Source organism: Buceros rhinoceros, unplaced genomic scaffold, assembly GCF_000710305.1.
Source record: "Buceros rhinoceros silvestris isolate BGI_N320 unplaced genomic scaffold, ASM71030v1 scaffold7339, whole genome shotgun sequence".
NCBI classification, from domain to species: Eukaryota; Metazoa; Chordata; class Aves; order Bucerotiformes; family Bucerotidae; genus Buceros; species Buceros rhinoceros.
The window spans coordinates 30,994-58,826 of record NW_010432044.1 but is presented as its reverse complement, the minus strand read 5'-3'; the positions used below and the strand labels follow the sequence as shown (position 1 = coordinate 58,826).

Here is a 27,833-nt window from a genome sequence, read left to right as displayed (position 1 = left end):
GGTATTTCCACAGGCCAAAGCATGACTCAAATGAGCATTCGCCATTCATTGTTCTAACTGGAGGAATGATGTCATTCAACTGTAACTCATTTGCTATTCTTCAGGCAACCAAGGTCCACCAGCTTAGCTGATTTAGTGTTCTGAGTATCACTCTGGATTTTGAGTCATTTTAAAACTCAGACCAAGCATAAGCATCTTTAATATAGTCAGAACCTCACTTCTCCATTTCAAAATATTTTAATTGCCATTTTTTTAAAGAACGCACTGCCAAAAGAAGTCAGAACGTATTACTGACACCACACCCCACCGAACAAGTTAGACTCAACAAAACCCAAGTTCCACTACATCATAACATGGCAAATCAGGGAATGATAGTGTGATCACATAAGAATCAGAGAAAGCCATCACGGGCACAGACTTCAGAAAACAAACACAAACACACACATATCCTGCCCTGCCCCACCACATTCTGCATCAGGTCAATTCCAAGACTAGTCACAATTTCAACTCAGAATGCATTTTATTTGTTTTAACTTAAATTTCACAAGAGCTAGCACCCAGGTTAAGTGGAATCAAGCCTAAACTGAGATTAGCATCACGGATATGATTTTGGCAAAATGGTCTTACGCTGTTCTGGTTCTGCATTGCGATTTGAAGGACCCATGTTAGCCTCTGGCAGGCGGACAGGGCTACTGCTCTTTGGTTTGCTGTCTAACATGCTGAAAAGAGAAAGAAAAAAAACAAGTCATGAGCCCAGGAAATACTGGCACCCAAGACACTATTGTTTTACTCCCGTGCATTTATTTCTCCCCCATGCCCAACACTAAGCACTAAGAGGATACAATTTAATATTGTCACGGTGTAGGACTCTCCAAAGTTAGTCCTCCTCCGCCTCCCTGACAAAAGCCTCTCAGGGCTCTGTAGCAACAGGTCCCCCCATCACCACAGGAAAGGTAAGCAGGCCCAGTAATCCTGGGTGCACACAGTCAAGGGATCAAGTGATGAAGCCAGCACAGCCCCTAACGTGAAATGGAAACTCAGATACTGCAAGTATGTGTTAGTTACATGGATTGTGTCAGAAAGCAGAGTTCCCAACAGAGAGAGTCATATTGAGTGTCCTTCCCCATCCCCGTTTTGGCTTATTCACTACAATCACTTTGCCTTCACTCTATGTACTGCAGTTCCTGCATGTAACCTGTTTGGTTGTAGTCCTTCTTCAGAACTGTTCTTCAAAGACGCTTTGGACAATTCATCCAGGGCATTCCTATACTCCTTGCAACTGAATGGGAAAGGAAAATAAAAATAAATAAATAAATAAATAAATAAATAACCCAAACCCAGAAAACAGTCAGCTGTTCTCTGGGAGACTAACATCAATCCAAAGATACAAGTCAGAGATAATCACAAGAAACAAAAAACCTGCAGTAGAAAAACCACCGCTTTTTTTCTTGTAACAGTATTTGGTTCCCTTAAAACAGAAGCTGCTCTAGATCATACTGAAGAGAAAATCCTCCTTTGTTTCTCCTTCTCCCACAATTTAAGAATGTGTTTTCTTTACAAGTCTGCTGCTTTGTGACATGCTTGTTCCCTGCCTTTAGGATTTAAATATTCCTTGCACAGAAAAGCTGCAAGAGCACAACACGTGTCAGATTAACAGCAAAATCACACCAGTACCTGAGAGCAAAAGCTATGATAGAGCTTGGTTCTTTCTCGCAGACTGCAATAGGTACACGTTCATGCTCGTACATTAGGTAGTGCTTATCCGGGTCACTAAATGGAAACGACATAGGGAGGGTGTTAGTAGATCATAAAAGTCTATGGAAAGAAAAGGTTAAGTTTTGGTCAAAACCCACATCTCATCACAGCACTCCCAGGCACAAGCTGCAAGTCTCAGCATGGTACCAAAGCTCCCCAGATCAGCTTCTCCCAGTAGACACATCCATGGCTATGTGGTTAAATCTAAATGGTAATGTGTTAGGGCAACCGGCACTTCAAGCAAGCTGCTTATATCAGAAGACCAGCTCCACGTTAAGAGTCCATTTCTGTTTAGCAGCCACTGTTTCTAATGGCACCAAAACCTGCCTGAGTTTGTTTTGACTGTCCTGCAGCATAGCCTGCAGAATGAAGTTAGACCCTTTTCTGAAGAAGCAGTTTAGCACAGAAAATTCCTTAAAATCTCCTGGGTTTCTGTAACATTTTCTTTTACTTATCTGTAGGGTCCAGTCATTTATCTTTTACCTCACCAGCCCATGGCCTCCTCTATCACCCTGGGGGTGAGGATTCAGAAGTTAAATTCAGGCTGCCAAATGTTAGGATCACGGCAAATGAGAAATACTACAAAACATGCAGACCAAGTAGCTGAAAGACTTTCCAGCCTGCCCATTTTCACATGAGAGGGGGACTTGAGGGCACATGCAGTAGCCATTGAACCTGACCTACGCCCAGAAAATGCCAATTTGAGTCCAACACTTGGATGAGGTCTAGAAGCAAAAACAAGAGGCAGGCATGTAAGTCTTTGCTAAAGACAGACATTTCTGCTCCACCCCTGCAGCAATGAAGTTAGAAATCACCTTTCTCCCCTTCCCCCCACCCCTTCCCCTCCCCTCAAGAGTTCTGAGGAGGCATGCCTGCTAGGATGAGGAGAAACTGATAACGCATATGCACGAGGGTGAATCATTAATAAGAAAAGCAGGTAACCTACAACACCTAGAAGGGACACAAAACTTCTTGAAGAAGTTCTATGGCTTATCCGGGGACAATCCAAATCATGACTAAAATCATATACTGAGCAAAGGAAACATGCACAGCTCTGTTTGCAATTTGACCAGGCTGCTAATTTTGTACGTCATATATATTACATAATACTTACAAGGGAAATGGAATGGGGTTATAGTTGTTTCCAGGCAAAAAGTTAGCCAAGATAGCTTTCATAGTAGACTTCTCCTTCACTTGGCTGTCTGTAGATCCCAGTAAGTGTCCATCAAACACATCTGGAACAGAGATAAGTAAAGTTTGCACCAGAATACCAAGCTTCAAGCTGTAAATTCAGAAGGAAGGTTGCAGACAAGAGAGTTACCAGATTTGCCACTTCCTAAACAGATCTCATACACTTGCCACAAGAAAGCAAGAGAGAAAATACAAGACCACAACTGAACTATACCTTCTGAACTACTTGTTGTATCCTGTTCGGACTGTGTGTTGGTACCAATCATATGCTCCGATACAACCTCTGGAGGAGTGGGCAGCTGAAGATGAGTGGAACCTGTGGAGCTTTGACTTGATAAAGTAGTCAGGAAACGATCCTCTGAGAGTACAAGGACAGTTAAGGACAGAAGAACACATTTTACATGGCTGTCAGAAGAGATATTGCTTGCTCTCAGGCCAAGCTACTACCAGTGTCTACTTTCAAGACTTTTTTTACTTTGAAAGCAGGTAAGGCCACCCAGAGCAAAGGAGTGGGCAAGCTTATCAGTGTAGCACATAAACTCTGGAAGATGCATACGCTTATATCCACTACTTTCAGTTCCCACAAACTGTCAGTATGCCTCACAGGCAAGAGGTCAGCATCCAGAACTAGTTCAGAGAAGAGGCAAGAGGTATTTCCCAAATTCCATGTAGTTATTCAGTTATTTAGAAAGCCTGTGAAAATGTTTAAACTCAAATTCAAAGGAAAACCCTTACTGGTCAATTTAGTATCATTAGTAATTCAGCTTTGTATTAGAAGCAGATTTTGCTTTCTGTAACAGTAAGCTAGAAATTGGCTTATTCCCATCTGACACAGTGGGGATTCACTGTTTCTCTAAACTATCAAATTTGATAAAGGCCCCCATGGTATGACAGGGAACGCATTACAGCAAGCTTCTTTTGGTAACTTAAGGAAAATAAACAAACATCAGACCTTTCTCTCCATTTTGCAGTGCTGGAGAAGCATTGCGTGGGGAAGCATCCATGCTACTGATCTAGGCAGAATAACAAAACACCAGTGTTAGTGCCAAGGTCTTTATAGCTATATCCCTTCCTCTGTGGAATGTTTGCAAAAGCAGATGTACCACACAGAGCACTCCCACACAGTGCACCGTCACTGTATCTGCTACCACACAAAAAAGACAAGTCAACAGCAACCCAGCTTCCCAAGATGCTTATGACTACTTTAAAGACTACACACTTTCTCCACATAAACTGAGTTGCTGCTAGATTACGGTTAAGTGTTTTAGCATCTAACAAATGCATGTTAAGTGGATAGGGCACATATGCATGCAGCAGACGTGGCCTTTTTCACAAGGGATAAACCTGATGGGCAATAACCTAGAGTCTAAAGACATGACCTTCTTCCTATTTAAGTATACCCCTAGACAACGAGTGCAGGTCCCCGCGGGCAGTATTCAGCTTATCACTATACAAACACCAGAGAAAACCACCAAGTTCTATTTATACTTCATCTTCTACTGTGTAACATGGCTCTTAGTTCACATCTTTAGGAAGAGATACCTATGTTAACATGCAATTCAAGCTTTTACAGCTGAAAACTACATGATGCAGTGAAACAAGTTTACTAAGTGAACTGAAGCCATTCTTAAGACTACTGTGTTTCTCAGAAAAAAAAATTAAGTAGCTTCTAGCCTGCTTCTCATACCTTGCTTTCTTCTCCTTGCCTCAGTCTCCCAGGGCTGGGTGGTACTGATGGACGTTTTCTCCCTTTCTCTTGTTGAAAGAGATCCTGCAATCTTAAAAAATAAACACAACAAACCACAAAAAAACCCAAAGAAAAATTAAATTAGGAGATAGTTACGGGTATTACCTGTGAAAGGCAGAAGTTATGAAGTTTCTCCATACCAGAATACAGCCAAGCACGCTTTCACAAGTCATTACTGCAAACTCAAGCTGGCTGCTCATACGTGCCAAAGCTACATTTCACATGGCCAAAACCAGAACATTTTCTTCACCTCAGAGATAATTTCACCCAATTAATTGCTTCCCATGCTCCCTTATTCCACTCTCTTCAACCTTTACTCAAATGACACTTTCTTCTGAGATACAAGTTGTGCTCTACAACACAGTATTTTTTTTTATCTGGCCTCAAATGATTTTCTGTTCCAATCAACCAGCTCTGTGGTCTTAGCCAGTAGAGGACATTTAGCACAAGCTGTCATAACACACTCTATATAGCAACTGCACTACCGAGAGAGAAAGTACAAAGGAACTTCTTCCCTTCTATAACCAACATGGTATCAGTGCTGCTCACGATACCAACGTGTGCCCTCTTACCTATTGTTCCATGCCTGTAGCATCTCACAAAGTCCTTGCTTTTTAGCTATCAGAGACTCAAAAACAGATTGCAGCTGTTGAGGTGTGTCTAAGGATGACGAAAGCAGCCTTGCCTGGATTTTCTCAGTCCAGTTTCGAAATTCCCCCTCTTCCATCTGCCAAAAGAAAAACTATCAGTGTTCTGTGACCAAAGACGATGCTAGATTTGAGTGTCTTCCCCATACACTTTGCAGCCTATGGTCTGCTGATGCAAGAAATAGTCCATCACCTCTTTCTGTGCAAAGAGGTCTTCCATCTTCTCTTCTCTCGTTTTGCTGAAAGTATCCGTTTTCAAAGAAGCAAGGCGATCATCAACAGCAAGATACACTTGTGACACCCTGTTGACGGGGATGCAAAAATTTAAGATGTGACTCCTTGGAATATCTTCAACATTCTTTAATGAAAGTCTGAATGCGTTTAAGCTTTGTCATGTATAGCCTTTTGCATTCTTACATGCTTCCTCCTGCACAGTAAGCTGTCCTACTGAATTTACAGGTAAAGTTGGAAAAAAAAAAAATCATTAATCTAGCAGAAACCTAGAAGTTACACATACTGACATTCTTAGCAGCAGAAGTTGTCTGAGAGCAATACAAAGGTCACAAACACATTATTAGCAGAGAGGAACTGTTGTGTCATTGGTGTCTAGGAAGAATCTGGGACTGCAAGCTACACCTCCACCAGAAGGGCTCAGACACAGTCAAGAGTAACTATTTAACCTCTAAACTGAGTTCCATAGGTCCTGAATTCAGGTGGTCACAGAGACATGAGCCATACAGGAATGTTGCCACCAGGCAGAACAGCAGTCAGGTTGGATTTAATAGTTTCCATCACGTCTGTCTCCATCTTTTATGTTCCTACATTTAGAAGGTGCATAGGCTTACAGGAGTTTACCTTAGACTACAAGGAGGTACCAGAAAGTTTGCTGTTATCATTTTTGATAGCTAACAAAGGCAATATCTTTTACACACCAGAGACCACTGTAGTCATATGATCAATATAGCAAAAACAACTCTGTTTGGACAATAGATTTGAGCAATACCTTTGCAGTTTTTCTAGAACTTGGTCAGATCTTCCAAAAAAGGAATTTTGGGTAAGGATATAAAGCACTACCCACCATTTGCAGATTAAGCCTTCTAGGACTACCTCCTCTCTTTCATCTTCAATATTAGAGGAAGGAATTAGAAATATTGTAGCTGTGCGTCAGAAGGCATTTTGTAAGAAAATGTGATATTTCACGCACCAGTTGGTGTTTAATCTTACAATGGCTACTTGGCGATATTATTCAAAATCATTCTGTACCACTCCAATGCCAGTGCAACATTCATGGATGAAGAGGAGAAGAATATTAGTTTTTACTGACTATGTTTAAGCTCAGTTGCCACCAGATGAAAAGGTGAGATATCAGCATGGACAGAGAAGATAAAGGTAATAAAGAAGATTCCAATACCACCCTCTCCTAGAAGTATACATAGGTATAAATGTGTTTAAAGCCACTACTTTTCTAATAATTTCTAAGAATAATTAGCAAGTCTTATCTATACTTGCAAAAACGGGTTCTGCTAATAAAAGCCCCAAATACAATTAAGCTGAGAAAGGCATTAAAAACAAAGCTTACTTTTGAGAGAAATCCTTGAGATCTTGCAAAATAGTAACCTTTGACGGAGCCTGCCGTTTGATGTAGATCTTGGGGAGTGGGACACACACTTCAAGTAGCCGGATTGGAGAGTAGCTGAAAAGGCAATATGACAGCTATCAAGAAGACTCTCCCCACACAGTACTAATTCTATACTATATTGTGATTTGTGGCCCTTATATGGAAAGAGCACTGTCAATGAGTCCTAAGCTACTTTTAGTAGCAATAATGCACTGTTCATTTGCCTCCTATGCAAAAAGTAAAACCACAGATCGTGTTGCAAAAATGAAAATCTGGAAGTTTGACAACAGACAGAGAAAAGTGTTTCCTTTCTGTATCATTAACTGGAGCCATTCATTCTTAGGAACACTGGCCACCTCCTCCTAGGACGGTGATGGCACCCACAACGCCCTCTGCAAGCCAGCACGCACAATCCTGCATTTGTGGTTATAGTGCTGTTACGCTATCCCATGCTGTACTCCAGGTGAAGGACAGACCTGATGAAACCTTACTAGAGCTATAAGCTCCACATAGCACAAAAGAGAAGTAAGTTTTTAGCAGTGAACCTCACCTGAAAGATGCCACCATCTGATTATAGGAAAAATACTGGTGATAGTCATGGTGAATGGAATGACCGCAAGGCTCCGCATTGGCCCTTCGCGTGTACTGGTGCCCATAGAATCTCAGCTCAAGGTATTTTGCAAAAGACATAGACCAAGAATCATTGGAAAGGGGAACAACAGGTGTCACCTGAAAAATTGAAAGCCAAGTGTCTTTTTAACTTCATCCTTCAAACAAGATTAAGGACAGGCTAGCCCAGACAGTAGTCTAGTATTTTTAGCACCAGAAGCACCCAAGACCCTGACACACACTACACAGTATCAGAGACAGCATTTATGCAAAGCTAAGGCCAACAAATAGTTAGAATAAATTGGATAAACAACAACTGCTGGTGAATGATGACAGGTGCTAATTTGGGGGAGTGCAAACATATCCTTAGTGGAAGCTTATATCTGGGATGCTATTTCTCTGCACAAAGACAATTTCCAGCAACTCAGCAGCAGTAGTTTCATCATATTTTTCTCCTCTGGTGATTCTTCAGCTACAGATACATTGGTATCGCTCTGCAGTGTACTTCAACTTCAACAGCGCTTGCAAGCTTAGAGTAGTCACCACTTTATACATACTTAATAGCCACAAACATATTAATGTTTACACGAGCATGCAGAGATGAATGGTTATAGAACAGGTGTAGACACAGCAGTGTAGGGTTTGCCTTCAGCAATGACATGAACTTCCTCGAAGTATCTTTAATTCCAACACCCTTGTTTAAACCAGCATAAGCCAGTGAATTGAGTCATCCACATGGGCAATTGTTTTGCTTTTTAGCACTACAAGAATTTTAATTAAGGGGTTTTTTGTCTCTTTGAAGGCTCTTAATTTTTACGATGTTTAGCTAGAGATGAGTATCCAGTTTTTTAGCTAAATTACAGGAAAAATTTCAGATAATACACAATCTTAACTACCTTATGGTTTTTTAAAGCAGTTTATCATTCCTCTAATGAAGATTTTCCTTACTTGCTAATGACTACTGAAGGAAGTCTACACAATGCAGACTGTCCAGTCCGCAGCAGCTCAAAGAATACCAAGTGGCTTTAGCCAGTTACTACGCCAGTAGATCTCAGTGTCTGCCCTTCCCCATGCATACATTCTTTTGGTGCTCACTCTGATTCACTGCAGGGAACAGACCATAATCTTCACCTCTCAGAGGACAATGACGTATTTTTCCATGTGTCAGAAATTAGCTTCCAGCAATATATCAACTCCACTTAAGCTCATCCTCTCAGAGACAGGTTTGACACTTTCCAACAAGACTACCTCACACAAGATGTTTCACCCCCAGCAGCCTCAATTCTACAAGAGGAATTTGTAGATATGTGAGAACATCTGTATCAGTAGCAGGTTTTGTATTAGTTAGCCATAGCGCCAAGTATGATCATTTTCTCAAAAATGCTACCTTTCTGTATAAGGCCAGTCACAAAAGGAATACCAAATTGGAAGAGCAATGGCTCTTAAGTCCACAACCTTACCTGTTTGCACAGTCTACACCAGGAGTAAGTGAGAATGGTGTGCTGGTATCCAGGGACTGGGGAGTCCAGCTCCTTTAACACAATTTGCACACAGCCTTGCCCATGAACAAAGCGACGAATATGGTGAACCATTGGTGTTTCACAGAACATGCTGGGGCATTGGTAGGAAGGTCTTATAGAGAGAAATGGAAACACTTATGAATGATCATATGCTACACACTGCTGAAGAAATGATTCAACATATCTAATGTGCCTTTTAATATCATGGTACTGTTCATATTTACTCTAAGTTTCCTAAGCCTTTAGGCAAGGCTGTTTCTGCAGAGTGAATTGTACTTATCTAGAAATAGCATGTAGGAAATTACAGCAATGACTGTTTAGGTCCTAGAAGCAGTGGATACTGGTTGCTATCACAATAAATCACTTTCTACCAACATATTCCACACAGTCCACAAAATACAGACCAAACTACTGAAGACTTGGCACCAGAATAGGCGGCCACTTTAGCAGTGTACCGGAGCAAAGGTTACCAAGGACAAAGATGTACCAAAGAACCTTCAAAATGGTAACGTTTCAGCCCCTGAAGGAAGAGGTGACCAGAATAGTGCCATATAACCTTTTTGAACGGAAAGACCCATGCCCTTTCTTCACGTGGGTTTAAGTCAGGGAAGAGAGAATGGCATCAGAAAACTAAAACCTCGATTGTTTAGATACCAAAGTGAAATAAGGAATTTTTCAAAATCAGAAAGAGCTTAAAAAAGCCTGGATCCTCCTGGCTCATATCAGCAAAGGGTGGGGCAGCAGAATAAAATTAAATTGCTGAAACTATGGAGACCGAGAAGCACTGGCTTTAATGCACACTAGCTAGTCAGCAGAGAGAAACAAGAACTTAAAACTGGGTGGCTAAGCTTCAACTTCTCACCAATCACCACAAGGAGAAATGCTTGTTCCTGTGGAGAAGGCTGAACATAAAGAGCATTTTGCTACTGCAAGTGGCCAATGGAGAAAACAGAGTAATCTTGACTTTTGAGGAGCCACAGGCTACCTATCCAGCTTCACAGCCTGCTGGGACTCTGTATGGGGTTCTGGCAGCACTACTTATTACTGAAACAATAACAACTTGCACCTCTGTCAAATGAAATAAGTTACACTGTATATCACCAGGGCTGAAAGTGTTCTGGACCATTTACATTAGCACCCGTGCAGATATGACAAAGCCTTACTTTGAAATATTCAGATAACATTAAAGGAGTAGGGTTTTTCCCCAGAATTCATATGAAAGTTTAAACAGGAACCTCAAATTGTGATTAGTATAGTTGCTTGTCTTGAAAAAGATGCTCAGGCTCTTAACTAGGCCCTTAGAGTCCTCATTGCCACAAGAAAGTGTTGAGTGAACACATTTGGTTTTATGAACTTGTAAGTCTTGTTTCATAATCTGTTCCACTTCCTCATTAAAGGAAATATGAGGGACAGGGCTAAAGTGGAAAAGCAGTGGATGTATTTGCTTGTAAGAAGCAAGCATGAGTAAGTCAATTCTTAAATCCACTTCCTGATTCACTACAGCATGATAATAAAGCAACGGGAGCGACAGATTCAAGTGGTAAGCTTTACTAGGACACAAACAGCTGTGCAGACTTGCATGCTGTTCTAAGTGCACAGGGAATAAAGAAGGCAGCCAGTCAGCTTCACAGAACTATCAAAAGCTTTTGTTTTGTTCAGAATGAGATTTAGAACAAATTCCTCCTCACCTGAAACAGTAGCGCTCCAGGAAAATCCCTAGAGTCAGGTCATTTTTCCCATAGAATTCCATGGTCACAATCCTAAAGCAGAGAAAGAAAAGCTTTAGAGGGTGGGTGCTGCCAGCGTTAGCTGTGCTATGGTCTTTAGGTGCACAGATCTGCACCCACTGCAGGCTTCTTTTGAGCCCTGAACTCCTTCAAAGGCTTTTTTTCCCCTTGACTATCCTTCCTAGACCTCTGCTGTCAACTTTGCTAATAATGAGATCAGAGTCTTACTAGAACAACTTTAAACTTGACATTTAAAAGTCAAATACAATTTAATTGCACTCTTGAACATCAAGTTCAAGAATATTTAGGCACTGAGGCATAGACAGCTTGAGGCCTTAAACACTAACATTTAAACAGTTACTAAAAGGGTACACTCAGGTGTAAAAAGCCTTAAAAAAACCCCTTACTCAACTAGAATATAATAGCAACTTTTGTTTTCTCAGAACCTGAGGTGACCAAGCCACTTAAAGTGTTAAATATCAGTTTAAGTGTCACAATTAATCTCAGATATCAGTAATTTACAGCCTCTTCTTGTTGCTGTTTAGTGAGCTTACCACCACCACCTTTGGTTCATTCCTAAGCTTTTACAGGGACTCTAGACCTTTCCCTGTGAGAGAGCCATCTCTGTATTTTCACTTGAGCTAGAGGATGAAACACCTTTTTCTGTTTAGTCAGGCTGGAAGTGTGTTGTAAGTTACACACGATTAACAAGTTACGGCCCCCTAAGCTGGAAATCCAGTTAAACCTCTTAAGACTGCTGACTATAACATGAGAAAGGTAGCAATATATTCAAATGCCACTCTCAGACAATACAATCTAGATGTATTCTGAGACTCTCTCAAGGCTTATTTTTGGGGTTGGACATTCTTCTGTGTTTATATACACTATTTCTTCCCCACAAGGCTGCATGCATGCCCTCTCACACATACATTACCCTGCAGTGAAAAGACTAACTAAAGCATTCGGTTTTAGGCCAGGCTTTCTCATTCACACCCTGGGGATTACACAAAGGCTATGGGATACTGTTCCAGATCCACCTGACCAGGCAAGACAAAATTCTTTTGGCAACAGTTCCTGTTACGGGATAAGCACTATGTACGAAGCAGTCCTCAAAGAAACACTCCTACGAGGAGAGAGCTGACCTTAGGAAAAGATAGCAACTATGCAAGTGTAGAAGAGTAGTTTTCATACCAGGGGCTAACACAGGCACTTGGAGCATTGCTAGACTGAGTAGAAGAGCTACTGAAGAGAACACAGAGCCTCTGATGGTTTACTGGACTCAGGCAATCCACCTGGTAGAGAGAAAACAACTAATTTACTATTTACAGACAACTCCATCCACACACAACTCCTGATGACAAAATTCTATTCTAGTAATTTTATTTACAGATGAATCTCTGCTTGCTCCATTTGTATAGATTAACTTTGCATTATCTCCAAGTTTCAGGTAGGCTTACATGATGCACAATTGCTAGCTGCCAGTTTTTCAAAAGTGTAACTAATAGGCATAACGAAACCAAGGCACACACAGGTGTTTCTGTGGAAAGGCAACAGAAAACAACAAAAGCCCATGACAAACATCTAGAGTATCCAAAGCATTGTACGGTTTAGGACACCTTGGAGTCAAAACTGTGTCAACATATTATACCTCAGTTACTCATTCGGGCTATAGAAAGACTTCCAGCTTTCTGTTCTCTGTGAAGAGATTTACCACATCACTGATGGAATGGAGCTGTTTCCTCTTCCATGCCCTACTGAAGTATGAATTTACCAAATACTTTTAATTCACTGAATAAATTTAAAATGGCATCAACCAGTCCAATCCAGAGCAAGGGCCAGTTTTACAGTTTGTAAGATTATGGCCTGTGAAACTGCACAGATTTCCACTTAAGCACCAGTTAAAAAGTGAATTCTGCTCATGAACTTGGGGGCTGATTGGCTCAGGGACCAAACTATTTCAAAAGATGAGGAGTTCTACTTTTGCTCATAGACCTTTTCCTGAACAGCTTCCAGTTCAAGAATAGCCCAAGATCCTTTTCCTCAGATAAAAGTTATCTGGCAGTTTCCCAAAACTTTAAATATTTTGATTACAAGCACACACTCCCTTGCTGTGAAATTTCAAAGATTCCCCCCCATCCATTATCATATTCTCACATTTCTTCAGATCATCCAAACTTTTACAGTTGAACACTTTAATGTAAATAAAGCCTACTGCTGTTTCCATGACAACAGTCTTCTTTATCTGAAGATAAAAATATTACAGCATTACACTTCTAGAAATCACCAGTACAAGCAGCAAGAAACCTCAGCTTCAGAAACTTCAAGTTTGCTCCCACTTCATACATTCATTTTCAGAAATAAGTCACGTACCACTGCACTGAAAAGGTAATGTAATTTACTGATTTTTGGCTGACTTTGTGCATTTCTCGGAAATTAAGTCTCACAACCTCTTTCCTTCTCAGGGAAATTTTGCAGTTAGTCTCTTGTTCTGCTTTCTTATATCCACACAGTCCCTGATTACACTGACTTGAGCAAGTGCTCAAGCAAGACTTGAGCCTAGAACACTGCGATCTAAAACGCAGTTTTGACTCAGTCAAAAACAACCAAACAAAAAACCAAACCCAAACAACTCTGGTTTAACACTTAATATGAGACACTACGCCTTCTGTATTACTAGAAGAAACTGATGTAACCTGGATTTCCAGTAACACAGCTTTAAATCTTACCTTATGAGACAATGAGGATTCACTCTGAGGCAGTCCCTTCTCATCCTCTTCAATTCTGTAACCAGTTTTTCCAGTAGGGACACTAGATGCATCCTTACTCTGGGCAAAGGGATCTGTGCTTTTCTGTAGTATCCTCCCTCCCCTGGCCCGATAGTCAGCCAGCATTCTTGCTAAGCTCTGGCTATCTCCTAGATGCTCTGCTATTCTAGTGTTAACTAACTCATGAGAAGGTAAGATTTGGATAGCCTTGGCTTGGATACTCCCATTCATCCCTTGTAGTCCAGAGAGATCCCGCAATAATTGTCTCTTCCTTCTGCTCTCCAGTTCCCTGTATTCCTTATTGAGAAGAGGAGACCAATAAACTTGCTCGGGGAAGTATTCCCGGGCAGGGCACCTCATGCCTTTTTCAGTCAAAAGAAATGGTTCACGGAACATCATTACAGGAGAAATACAGAGAATGACATCTTTCAACTCCTGCTTAAATGCTGCAGAGTAAGCCTTGAGTCGATCCTCAGAAGAAGTTACCTCTTCCGTGACATATAAACCAGTATCATCCTGGAGAGGATCTCTGAAGACTCTCATCTGACTCTTCGATTCCTGCAGATCGTCTGCCTGTTGAAGAGGCTCTAGTGTCTGGCTATCCAGAGAGACCAAGTGCTGGTCCATGCCATGGAGGGGCAGCAGGGATGTTTCTGGTATTGCAGGAGGTACAGAGTTGAACATTGAAAATGCTGACTCTACTTTGTGGTGCTCTTGCTGTTTTGAGGACGCTGTTTCCAGTTGACTGTTCTTCTGGTCACCTCTCTCAAATAAACTTATTTGCTCAAGCAAGCTGACCTCATCAGAGGACACTGGCTCAGGGATTACAGGCAGTTTTTCGGAGGATAGTTCAATGTCTCTGACTGCTGTGCTGAAATCCTCACCACTGAAGAGGTTCTGTTGTTCATTTTCACCTCCTGGCTCCTCAATAAGGGACTGAAAGGAGGTGGTTTTGTTCAGAGTAGGGGGCATGGCAAATTCATCCATAAGGAAAGAGATTTCCAGCTGGGAATGATAAGCAACACAGATCATGAAAATCAAGATCTCTTTCACACGTGCCAGCTCATACTCTGCAGCACCACACAACTTGATAGTGCAACCCAGGTGCTGGGGACACCCTTCAAAGAACATCAGGGTTTTTGTCTGATCTAGAAGAAAAACAAAAACAACATAGGGGTTAGGATGACAGCTACAGTTAACCTGCTCTTAGGCATCTCACATACCGAAGAGACTGTAACAGAGACTAAGAGCAAGTAACATTGGTAGCACAATCCAGCTTCAAAAATTCACATCACCATACTGAAGAAACTTATTTTTGCAAGCAACACTAGCATTTGCTATAAAACTTCTCCTGTTTTGTAAAACAAGTCATCACAAAGTCCAAGTGGAGGCCACATGGAACACGCTGGCCTAAACAGCGTATTCTAAGATCACTGTAGACTGCAGCACTAGAGCAAAAAGAACCACTATCCTCCCAGGCACACTTGCTCATCCTTACAGGCCAAAATCCTACAAGACTGAGTGCAATTTATAGGCTGGAAGGGGGAAATGGGGAAGTAGAAGAGATGCAAAGACTGCATCTCCACAAAGATTGGCATCAACAACACTTATCCGTACCAGCACCATTGGTAACCTGTCAAGAAGTATTTCTTTCATTGCAGACTCCCACTGCCTAAAGGGACTTACACAGAAAAAGGAACCCGATTTCTCAAAGGTGCACAAAGCCTGGACAAAGGGCAGCATGCACACATGACAACAAGGCAAGTTAAGGTTGGGCCAGATGATCTTTCAAGGTCGCTTTCAACCCGGGCTGTTCTATGATTCTCTGTTTCTGCATGGAAAAATTCTTTAAGCAACTGAACAGGTGCCCAGACAGGCTAAGAAATCTCTGTTCTGCAATATTTTCAACAGTTGACTGACAAAGCCCTGAGAAATCCGATCCTGCATGGAAATTAATACTTTCTGTTTTGAACAGGATGTTGGACTAGACAAATTTCAGGGTGTTGGGATGAGAAAAAGTGAACAGTTCGGGGGGAAGAAGCCAGTGTACTTAAAATCTAGTGTATCTCATATTAGTAAGGTCATGCTTTTGTGTCCACAGCCAGGTCACTGTAGTTTCAAATGTAACAGAAGATAGATGAGTAGGAAGGATAATACTCGATCACACAAGGAACCCAACAATTCAGATCTAGTTAAGAGGAGCAAAAGCAATTATCCTTTCACACACACAAGCTAAAACACAGACTTTACTCACCATTGGGCAACTGAAAAACTTGCATATAGAATTTATGACAGGTTCCCAAACGTGGTTTGGTCAATAGTTGATCCATTGACATCACTAAGTCTCCCTGGGTCATTCGACTTACCCGGTCTAACACTTGCTGTAAAAATGGAAAGAACGATAAGAACCTACAGTGCAAAAAGGACACTAGCATCCTTAGCTTGCCCTTAAAAAAAAAAAAATCCACACCACAAAACCAAACAAAAATGTTAGTGTGATCCAGGAAACCTCTCAGAGATGCAAACCCTGGGTGACACCCACTCACACAAACAAAATATATGAGAATCTTAAAAAAGCAGTTGGGTAAATATTTCTGGTAAGGGGTAAGTTTTTGCCCTTCCTTGGAGATATCTGGATCTGTTCAAGTGAAGGAAGTTCCAGTAGGTACACTGCAGTCAGCATAGTGCTGGCTATCAGGAGCTCAGACAATTCCCACAGCTACTCTCTGTTTCGCTGTCTGTACCCTGCCTCACAGGGACAGAGAGGCTCTCTGGTGATCACTGAGGACCCATGCAGGATTTGCTGCAAATAGGCATCAAAGTTAACTAGAACCAAGACAGGGCATGAGGACACAGCAGAGGAGCTGTGAAGAGCCGAGGAAAAGTTATTCTCTAGGTTTGCCTGTCTTGCCTTCTTGGAAGAGAAGTACTATTACTAAAGAGCCCAAATTTGGTCAGAGGAGAAAACAAAACAACTCTTTGCTTTCTCCAGGGAGCTTGCGACAAGGAGAAGTAACAGAGATCCACCACAAGGCCCAGTCTGACTGAGAGGAAATGCTCACCGGCTTCACATTGATGACCAGAGTGATACCATGCTCTAAGAGCATGTCCTGGGCAATTCGAGACACAGTCTTCTCAACAAGGACCAAATTAGGCCTGACATCAACTATCCGCTGTACATAGTTCTTCAAGAACTCCCTTTCCTGTAGACAGGAACAAAGTATGGCAGTTAACTACTACAAACCCCACTGAAAAAGCTTAAATAAATAATATTACTCTCTCATTATTATCTCAGTATTATTCTCATTTCTGTACTGACCTTTCCTATAAAACACGGAACCAGCGATCCAGAAAGCACCATCTGTTGCTTACTGTGTATATTCCCCACCCCCACTGCACATCAGCAACTTGTTATATGCACTAATTGCACATGAGGCTATAGTCTGAAGAGACTTGCAGTAGAATCCAAACATATATATATGCACCTCATATCTTTACATGGAAAAAGGCTTGATGTTCAAAAGGTGCTAAAACCAGAGAGAGCATCCAAAGCTGTTTGCAGTAGGTTCTCCACCTTCTGATACACGCTAATGTTGAGTGCTGGCACTCAGCGACACTTCCACTCACAAGGAGTATGCCAGTGTTCTGTGCCTCTACAAGCAAGCTTCTGTCCCTAAATCTCTACTGGGGGACAGTACTTTTGAAGTACGATCCCAAATGCTGTGTCAGCACTGCAAAATTTCTCTTCTAACCATGTCCACCTTTTGGCTTCATCTCACTATCCCCACCGCCCCTCCCCTCCCCCCACTTCTATTACCACGCACAGAAAGAAAGCAGGGCTGCAACTCTATCAGACTAAAGGCCTACACTGCTAGACGGAGGATACAGCTTCCTGAAACAGGTATTCTAAATAGTGCTATTGCAGCTCACAGCAGTCCGGTTTTGAAAGTTCTGCGCAAGAGAACGATACCACAATAGCAGCCTGCCTACTGAGAACACAAACATCCCTGATAGCATAGCAAAGAAAGCTTTTGCTGAAAGCTAACCTTTCCAACTGAACTAGTATTTCTGTAGTATTTTCTGTCCTACAGGACTTTAATGCAGGTACACAAACAGTTATGATCATGTTCTGAAGCAGTCACTGAAATAATCAAAGATCAATATTTAGGAAGTATAGTGGATACTTCTAGACCAAGGACAGGTCCCAGTTTGAGCTCTTTCTAGAAAACCAACCCACTAGGCAGTGACAAGTTTTATTGCTAAAGCTTTCACACCTGTAATCCTGTCTATTAACCACCAAACAGAAGTGGACTTAAATATATGCTAAGGAAATAGTCAAAAGCAGAAACAAAATTATGGCCCAAGCTCAGCAGAGCACCAAATACCCTTGTTACGAGCACCCTGGCAAACACATCTGAAAACTGACTCCCAGATGGGAATGCAGTGTGTCAAAGAAAAGGTCTATCCATTTCAGTGTTTCCATACTTCAGGTACCTCCCTGCTCACAGCATCAGGGCACCTGTTCCAAAGTGACATCTTGTAGTTTATCAATTCATTAGATTCGTTGTTGTCCCATTTTTTTCAAGTCTGACAAGAAATAACATGGGTGCAATCTAGCCTTTACCTATACTCACTTTACTAATATTTCTTTGCACACCTAAACCATATCTAGCTCTGACGTTCTGAACCATATTCCTTATACAGGGTATCATTAAAAACAAATCATGTTTTCTGAAGTGCTGCGTGTAATTGTGAGGATCATAAGATCGCTCTCAGTACATGTAACTTGATGACAACCCTGAGCACAAGACTACAAGTTTGTACTGTATTTACTGCAGCAGTTTTCTTAGCCAGCTGCTAGAAGAGGAAATTTTTCTTTCTTACACAATCCCACTTACTCAACTCCACCTTACATACTGAAAAAAAAATCATATATGCACTGATAATCATTTTGTTTCAATCTCTAGACCTCAGGTAGTTTTAACCAAGAACAAAAGCATGCTCTCACCTGAAGCACTATAGGGTCTATACAGGTAAACTTTGTTTCTTCTCGATAGAGGTACTCAATCGAGCACTTCAGCAAAAGAATTTTGGGATTTTTCAGGCAGGAGTTCATCTAAGAAAGGTGCAAAACCAGTTAAAACAAAAATACAAACATCTGGAAGGGAAAAAGTCCACATGAAAAAGAGATAGACTTCCTATGACTGATTCCCTCCTCCCCGCCCCCGAGAAGTGTCTGAGCTATTCCCCCTCCCTGCAGACCACCTATAACATTCTTCCTTCTTATGAAGATGTTACACTCAGTTATTGGAATTTTACTACTCCCTTCCTGTAAAAGCATAATGCTTGAGATTTCTCCAGTCATCTCCCAAGAACCCCAAAGTCTTGATACATTTTGGAGCCTCCATCCAGATCATTCTATCTTGACGTCCCACTTTGTTTAAAGGCTCACTTTACTATATTGTCATAAGTAAGAACCACAAATGCCTTTTTCTGACTAAAACTTGGGGCAATTAATAAATGTATTCGAAGTGGTAGGGATGGAAAGGATGTTTTTCATTCATGAGGAAAGCTTCCCCCCCTATAATCTCTGGGCTAAAAGAAAGCTTGGGAAAAAATGCTTTAAAAGCCATTCTTGTTTAGCGTCTTAAACTAGAGAAAGATCACAAACCTCCCGAGTGGTGACAGAAGCTTCACAACACAGAAGGGAACTCACAGCATACGCTACAGCCAGTACCTCATTAATCAAGACTGCGTTACCTTTTTGTGTGCAACATTCTTAGTGCAAACAAATCCATTCACCACCATGGAGTCAAATTTCTTTCCACCAGGGATCTAATAAAGTAAAGAACATTTTTAGAACTGTCATACACTCCCATAACTTCTAACATAGTAAACATAACAGACAGAATACCTACTGCAGCTGACGCACAAGCTTCAGCTACACCCTCAATTATCAGATGAAAGATCACATATGCTCATGCTGAACACAAGTTCTTCCTTTAAAGTCTTGCAAACTAAGGACAACGTGAAAACAACTAAGTTCCAGTATCTGTACACCCTTCCCAACAGATACACTCTGGAATATAAGGGAATCTAACTCCTACAGGCCACGCAAAGCACATACCCTTGCACATGTCACTTCCACTAACAACAAACAAGTTCTGAGGAAAGGAAAGAGAAGGAAAAAAAAAAAAAGGGAAAACCTAACAAACCTCTACCCACTATTTGAACACATCAAAACACTGGACTGGTGTGCCTACAGTCACAACCAATCAAAGGAGTAATAAACACATGAAACGGGTTTCTGAATAACATGTTTCAGAAAACATTTCTTTTATCAGCATGTGAAAATAGCAAACAGCTACAAAGAGCTTTCACCTCTGAACATCTGCTGTTTGAACTGGAGTTTCAGAGTAGGAGACAACTGATGCTGTCTGAAGAGATGCCACAGTGCTACCACCAAAAACCATAAGGCTCTCTTTGCATCTTACGTGGCTTCCAAAAAAAAGTTTTGCCAAAGAAAAATAAGCCCAAGCCTTTGATCCTCAGTTACACTAGCTCCTTGGATGTAAGTTTCACATCAGCCTCTCAGAATAAACTGTGCATGTCACAACTCCAGCCTTGCAGTTCAACTGGACCATCTGGCAGAACTGGATGCACCATCCCATAACATTAAGCTTTACTCTTGAAGAAAGTCATTGTACTTGGCATGGGACGAGTTCAGTCCTCCATAATGGATAGTTTAAGGCAATAGATTGCTACAGAGTCCTGCAAGCACTTTAGACAGCATTCAGTACATCTCCAATCCAAGCACAAAACAAGCTGAAACCAAAAAAGGAAGCAAGTTATTACAGAGGTGTTGGTCTTTGCTACCTTCTGCAGCCTACAGCCTGAAAGAAGAGGTCAGCTCCAGGGCATTAAAGCAGCTTTCATAAGATGAAAAGTTTTTCCTGTGCAACTTTTTCTAGAACCCCACCTTATTCAAAAACTATGTTGGCCAATTACACCACTGAACATGATGGGAACAACGGCAAGGGGACTTCTCTTCAAACAAGGGTGGCTGCCAGCAGCTGCATCCTTGTTTCCCTACATCCACTGCTTGAAACTTACTTTTTTGATGTGGACAAACTGGCGGATATCCATGTCATCATCTCTGTTTTTGACATCAGGCCGTACTGTTTGAACTACCTGACAGACCACAGGTACAATGATATCCCTCCAGGACAGTGACAGGGATTCATTGTACAGAAGCTGCTGAAGCAGTGCCATCATGTGGTTGTGATTAGCAGACCTGTAAAAAGGGCAAAACAAATAGAATTCTCACGAGGAAAAAAATACAGAGAGTCATTAGTTGAAGTCACATTTCAGAAGTAAATTTCTTAACATTTACAGTGCAGGGAATCCTCTGAAGAAATAGCTGCCTAGAACATTCTACAGCCAACTCTGGTCCTGTACTTCAATACATAAAAATTACAGTGGGAAAAAAGCAATTAAAATATACTGTAAAAATGCTGTTTTCTTAATGCACATTAGTTCCTTGTATTGTCCACTGTAGCCCAAGTCCCACTGAAAGTTAGTGGGATAGAGGGGGCTTCAGGAATTGCTACTCAGGATACGCAAATTGTTTTTTTTCTACATGTTTCTTACAGCAGCCTTTCCATGGCTTGTTTCTCCCCATTTTCTTCTCTCAGCAGATCCAGATTGCTGTGGTGCCAGCCTAGGGGCGTGAAAAAGAGTTCCTTGGACTTCTCCTCCACCCTCCTGTTGAATAATGACTCTGCAAGAGACAAACATTGTTAATATGAAGTCACAGTTGAATGCATGTGTCTTTCTGATGGGCTACTTTCAAAAGGAAAAAATTTACTAAGACGCAAGTCTAAGCCTCTTGAAAGTTTGAGCTAGACATCATGGTAGCATGATGTCACAAACTGTATTGAGTATAACAGTGGTGAGTGTACAGAGGAAAAAGTAAGCTACTATAATTCTTGTACTGCCAGTATAGAGCAGACAGTTTTCTCTTCTGGAATTGAATGGCTACCAAGCTTGTTAAAACAAGCAAACAATCTTATATCTCCGTTTTGCTTATAAGCAGCAAATTCCAACTAAGTGTATTCATAATACGTAATAATAATACCTTTTAGACTTAGAACATTGGTCAAAGGTACTAATCTGATCCACAAAAAGCTGCTATTTTGAAGACAACTATGTAGCATTAAAAGATCTAGCTATTTCATTCAGGCTGCAGCACAAGTATCAAAAATATGTTGGTAAAGGCCTTGATTAGCTCATTTCCCAATCTTATTTTAAAGAAATTATATGCTACCAATTCATATGTCAGGCTTTTGACCCTTTATGTGACTTGCAGTCCTGATCCCACACACCACCTCTTTGCTGCTCAGGTACAGAGGGAGCTGCCAGCAGGCTGGTTCATCTAGCCTATGGCACAGTATTTCATACTGCAGAATTCTCAAGGATTTTCTGTCAAGAAAGTGGCGTGAGCTTTTCAAAAGATCCCAGCACACCTTCTCATCTCCATCCACCTAACCATCACATACACAGATGTCTCTCCACTACAACAAACAAGATGCCAGTGAAGGCTGTATCAACTGAATACAATTTTTTAAATCCTACATGTCAGCATGAACTATAGCTATTTCTGGTTTTGGAAAAACAGAAAGCATGTTTCAACAGTTGAAGACAGTCCTCAGGTGAAAGGGGCCTGCTGCTTTCAATCACTGTTGTGTAGTAAACTCAGAACTGTTCTCAGTTTTGCAGTACCAAGGTTAGAGGTTATTTCAACAGTTTGCTTTGAAAGAGTTACTAGGTTATTTCCCACACAAGTATTACAATATTATAGAAAGAAGTTATAAATTTCCTTGCTCTCATTATGGCTGATTATATTGTAAGTCATTTATACTATAGTATAATACCGGTATTTATGCAAGTATGCAAGCCCGCAGAGTTCAAGCTTGAAACTCCTCGGAGTGTATGATACAACTGCAAAATCCTTTTACAATAGTAATATGAGCAGGACAATAAAAAAAAAGCCTTTATAAAAAGAACATCTTCCAGATGCTCCATACCCCAAATTAACTGTGCAGAAGATTAACGTAAGTTACGTTGGTTTAGATCTTTTCTCCTGCTGTTAAAAACGAACAGTTTAATCAAAGACTTTATTTTTCTGGCTGCACAGACATTGCGGTTTCTTCCTTATTTCTTCCTCTTACGAGCTTACCAAAATTAGTAGCGTTAACTGGAAGAAAAAAAAAGCCCACAAGGGCACAAGTCCACAATACTGGAAGGCATATAGGTTTTAAAACTCACAACTGTGTCTAATAGCCTTTCATTTCAAAAGTCATGGTGGTCATGACAAGAAACTCAGAAAGATTCGAGACATGAAATTTAAAGCTACTGCACAGAAGCAGTGCAGTTAATCATATCACATCTTCATTTGCTTGCATGGAAAGGTAAAAATCAGCATCTGTTACATAAGTTTGCTGGTGGAGAAGTTGTAAACAGATTTATCACATCTATTTTTTAAAATAAATAAAAGCTTTTGAGTACTTTTGAATGAAGAAATATGAGAAATAAAAGAAATTAAAGCTTGAAAGTGCATTCAAAAAAGCTATAGCGCATATATCACTTTTGCCATAAATAAGTTCATATTTACCGTCAAGTAAGTATTTCTAAAGGGTCAATGCAATAAAAGGAGTATGAGTTTTCAGGGTTATATCAAGACTGCACAATAGCAACATTTTAAGTTTCCCCTTACCTTTAATAAAAGCATCACTTATAGAGAACATCTGCTGCCCTCCGTTTTCAGGATTCAAGTACTCTGAAAGAAGAGAGAAGAGGGAGATAGGCGGAGACAAAAGAAAATGACAGGTTACACTGGTGCACTCATATAATTACCAAGTACACGCCTACACCAGAAGAAGCAGTATTACTCATCTAAGGGTTTAGTCACCAATTTAGCAACAGCCTGATGAGTGGTCAAGACAAGCATATCCTCTCATTCTTGTTCTATCAAAAAGTTCAGAGACAACAAGAAAATAGTACTTATTACTGTGAAAGAACAAAACAAACAAAGACGACACAAGCAAAGGCTGAACAAGAAGTTAAGAATTTGCTTTTCCAATGGACCTACACCACGCTTTTCTACATCTTAATACAAATGTGTTAAGCTGCGAGCAGTCAGCTTTGCTCTCACACTCCAGTGAAGTATCTCAGACTGAGGGAGAGATCAGCCATAAGACTTATCTTACACAGTGAAGGAAACAAAAGACAGCCTGCCTTTCAAGAGCTAGAAGTCTAAAGTCTAAAACAGTTTAAAGCGTTTTGGGGGATCCATGCTGCCTGAGGTGGGGCTCCCAGCAACAAAGGAAAGCAAAGGGTTATATATCCCTCTATATGCAGGAAACACGATGAAGCTCCATCTGCTACACTTGCTTAGCTTGCTACATCTTGATCTTTCATGCATGCTGGCTACAAAAAGTTTGTTTTCTCCAGAGGCCATTAGCTTGTTGGACCTTTAGTTGTTTCCTTGCTTCTGCAAAAAGGGATTCTATTGTGAGAAAACAAGAGCAAGAGCCTAATTGCTTATACAGCATAATGTTCTGAAGTTAACCCTTTATCGCCTTTCCTGAGAATGGTCCACACTTAATTCGAACAGAATGTAAAGTCAGCCAGCTTTCAGACACCCACAGAATGCAACAGAAAGTTGACAGGACACAAGCAATCACGAGTCTCTAGAACATTAGCACCCAAGTGACACCTCACATCCCACCAGTTTAAAAATCTGAGCTCATCTGCAGTCACGCAGTTTGCAAACAGTTACTCAGTAAATGATCTATGTACCAAAGAGAAGTTGCAAGCTTCCTCTGCAGCTTGATGGTTACTTGCAGATACCTTTCATCTCTTGCTTAGAAGAAGTGTTTAGCATTATGAGCAACAAACTACTTGGTAAAAGCTGGCTCACCCTTAGCACTGATTAGCCCACAGCCCCACAGACTGCCTAGAGAATGTTATGTCATGCTATACCTACTCACAAACATGTATACTAGCACCTCGATCCCTCTCCACCTTCCAACAGCCTCACGGCAGCTGTTCTCACTGCAAACACACTCAAATTAGGACCAACACCTATCCCTGACTGGCATGGCCAAGGTTAAACCCAGCTGAAACCTAACCTTATTTATACTCTGGACAAAAAATGCAGGTGGCACCTCCAAACCAGGAATGCTTCTCTTTAATACAGCTTCACCTCCTATAACTTTGCTTCCAGTTGTGCCCCAGGGGAAGTTTCTGACAAGGTAAGATACCATACCTCTTCCTAGACTGGACAGATAACACACTCATAGGTGTGAGTTTGAGACAGTGATAGTGGCTAACACGCACATTTCTTACCACACCTCATCTCTACATGCATCATATACCACAAAATGGGGTGGAATGGAGAGGTTCCTGTAGCATATTTTCTAGCCTCGTCTGCAAGTAGTTAGTTATCAAGATACTATCTTACAAGGTCCCCTGAACAGCTTCACCAGCACAAAACAACAAAAAAGGAACCAAAAAAACACCACTGCATAACACACAAATTCCTAGGTCTGATATTCAGGGGCTCCATAGGAAGCAAATACCACTATGCACACATTCACAGCTATCCAACGGAAATCAGCAGGTACGGATTTTATATACCTTACAGATTGCTCTGGTTAAATATCAAACAGACTGGCCAGCAACCTCAGCTTTTCCTCTACACATACAAGCAAGGATGCATGCATCCACAGATATCTGTTGAAAACTGAGGCGCACCTTTGCAAAAGAAAGTCCACCAGAAGAGCTCCTGGCAATAGCACGTTAAGCTTTGGCAAGCAGTAGTGACAAGGAACTGCGTCATGGTTACTCAGATCCTCTTCTCATTTCCCATCCTAACTAGATGCAGGCATCAAAAACTAACTACGCAAAATACCCACCACCAGTACCAAGGATATCTGGCTGCAAGGATGTTTAGAAAACAAAGTTTCTCATGTTGATAACTGTATCTCTAAAAACAGCAATAAAAATTCACATTTAAAATAAGACACTTCATCTCTTCCCCCAGTTTAAACACAGAAAGCAATCTCTCATTGTTTCCCTTTTTGATACATTGTATTTGGTTTGTGCCCAGTGTTTTGGTCGGTTCTAACAGGGTTCCTGTGAGAAGCCGTTAGAAGCTTCCCAAGCATCAAGACAGACCTGCCTCCAGCCAAGGCTGAGCCAATCAGCAATGGTGGCAGCTGAAAAAACGCTTTAAAATCTTCCCAAGCATAAAGACAGCCCTGCCTCCAGCCAAGGCTGAGCCAATCAGCAATGGTGGCAGCACATCTCTAACATCCTATTTCAGAAAGGGAAGAAACCAAACCAACAACCTGCAGCAGAGAGATGAGCGGGGTGCGAGAGAAACAACTCTGCAGACACCAAGGTCAGTTAAGGAGGAGGGAGGGAGGTGCATCAGAGCAGAGATTCCCTTGCAACCCGTGGTGAAATGGCAGGTTGACCCCTTGCAGCCCATGGAGGTTAACAATGAAGCAGATGTCCACCTGCAGCATGTGGAGGACCCTGCAGCAGAGCAGGTCACTGCACCCAAAGAAGGCCTTGACTCTGCAAGACGCCTGCACTGGAGCAGTCTGTTCCTAAAGGACTGCATCCCATGAAAGGGACCTATGCTGGAGCAGTTTGTGAAGAACTGCAACCCATGGGAAAGACTCATGTTGGAGAGGTTTGTAGAGGACTGTCTCCTATGGGAGGGACCCATACTGGAGCAGGGTAAGAGTGTGAGGAGTCCTTTTGCTGAGGAGGAAGGAGCAGCAGAGACAACATGCAATTAATTGACTGCAACCCTCATTCCCCATACCCCTGTGCTGCTGTGGGGGAAGAGGTAGAGAAATAGGAAGTAAAGCCCTGGAAGAAGGGAGAGGTAGGGGAAAGGTGTTTTTATTTCTCATTATCCTACTCCGATTTGATTGGTAACAAATTAAACAGATTCTTTTTTCTTCCCCAGCTGAACTACCAACCATAATTGGCGAGCGATTGCACCCTGCCTTTGTCTTGACCGATGAGTCTTTTGTTGTATTTTCTCCTCCTTACTCCACCAGCAGAGAGGAGTGAGGGGCCACATGGTACCTTGCTGACGGATGGGCTTAAACCAAGATGTACACACAAAGTACTATAGTCTTTAGGCAGCTGATACTATAAATGAGTCACTATACTCACTTGTAAGATACTGCAAGACAGCTAACTTGAAGTCACTAGTATTTAATGGCAACACACCAGACATTAGGCAACCTAGAACATCACAAGAAGTCCTGCCAGACTCAGACTGTATACAAATCACTCTGTTCCAAAACACAGCTGATACATCGCAGGTCTTGCTTCAAAGCAGCTGACGCCGTGTCTGCTGGAAATTGCATATCCCCTAATCATTTGAAGAAACCCGCTAACCACTTAGATCAAGTTGACCTGCAGATCTAGCGCTGATGTTTTGTCCTGCTAGTCCTCCCCCAATGATTGCAATTTGAACAGTTGTGAGGAAATCGAGTTACTAGCCTCAAAAGATGAGCGTGATCTTCAGTTTTATTTCATTATTTCAAAGAAAGTTAAGTCATCCAGTCTAAGGACAAAAAACAGTTCCAATGACATCAAGACAAATGTGTCCATAATGGTCACAGGGAAGTTACTGACCCTTGATAGGAGCAAACACACCATGTCAGCAACAGTACTCTGTTCTTAAAGTAAAGGCATCCCATTTTACACAGAAGCTTAACTTATCTAGTCTTGGCTGTCTAATCATTGCAACACTGCAACACCCTGGATGGCATCTTTTGTTGAATATAGCCAGGTAAGATCAGGAATACAAGGTGAAAGTCTTTGCACTACAACTTTAATACTTCCAGAACAAAATTTTAGAAGTCCTCCATTTCACTAATCTAGTGTCACCATTTAAGAAAATTTCTCCTGTCTCAGAAGTTTTGTTTTAAACTGACCAATTGAAATATTCCCTGCCATGTCACGTCTGCAGCATCTCATTGGTAAAAAGTTCTGGTGGGTTTCCGTTCCCAGCTCTGTCCCTTTAAGAGACCGCACCATGTGTGCGGCCCTCCCTCTTTCCACCCCGGACAGCAACAGAGCAACACCTCTCTTGACCCCTGGGCAGCTTGGCGGACCTGCCTGCTCTCGGCTTTGCTCAGCTCTGCCTCTTAGCCACAGCGTG

At 41.5% G+C, this 27,833-nt stretch overlaps 1 protein-coding gene across 1 annotated transcript in view; it reads right to left on the bottom strand.

Annotated features, from left to right (window-relative positions):
- The window catches only part of PIKFYVE (phosphoinositide kinase, FYVE finger containing), a 64,026-nt gene that overhangs the window by 7,910 nt on the left and 28,283 nt on the right, over positions 1-27,833 (bottom strand). Inside the window, exons 12-33 of the mRNA XM_010143626.1 lie at positions 23,355-23,417; positions 21,230-21,359; positions 20,693-20,873; positions 19,340-19,414; positions 18,588-18,695; positions 16,642-16,782; positions 15,834-15,960; positions 13,541-14,727; positions 12,006-12,106; positions 10,776-10,847; positions 9,028-9,199; positions 7,509-7,687; positions 6,920-7,033; positions 5,534-5,642; positions 5,266-5,420; positions 4,634-4,724; positions 3,899-3,959; positions 3,161-3,304; positions 2,870-2,990; positions 1,675-1,770; positions 1,196-1,279; positions 628-719 (exon numbers count right to left, since the gene is read on the bottom strand). Of these exons, the coding sequence (XP_010141928.1) occupies positions 628-719; positions 1,196-1,279; positions 1,675-1,770; positions 2,870-2,990; positions 3,161-3,304; positions 3,899-3,959; positions 4,634-4,724; positions 5,266-5,420; positions 5,534-5,642; positions 6,920-7,033; positions 7,509-7,687; positions 9,028-9,199; positions 10,776-10,847; positions 12,006-12,106; positions 13,541-14,727; positions 15,834-15,960; positions 16,642-16,782; positions 18,588-18,695; positions 19,340-19,414; positions 20,693-20,873; positions 21,230-21,359; positions 23,355-23,417 (3,603 nt within the window). The remainder of the gene's footprint in view (positions 1-627; positions 720-1,195; positions 1,280-1,674; positions 1,771-2,869; positions 2,991-3,160; positions 3,305-3,898; positions 3,960-4,633; positions 4,725-5,265; positions 5,421-5,533; positions 5,643-6,919; positions 7,034-7,508; positions 7,688-9,027; positions 9,200-10,775; positions 10,848-12,005; positions 12,107-13,540; positions 14,728-15,833; positions 15,961-16,641; positions 16,783-18,587; positions 18,696-19,339; positions 19,415-20,692; positions 20,874-21,229; positions 21,360-23,354; positions 23,418-27,833) is intronic.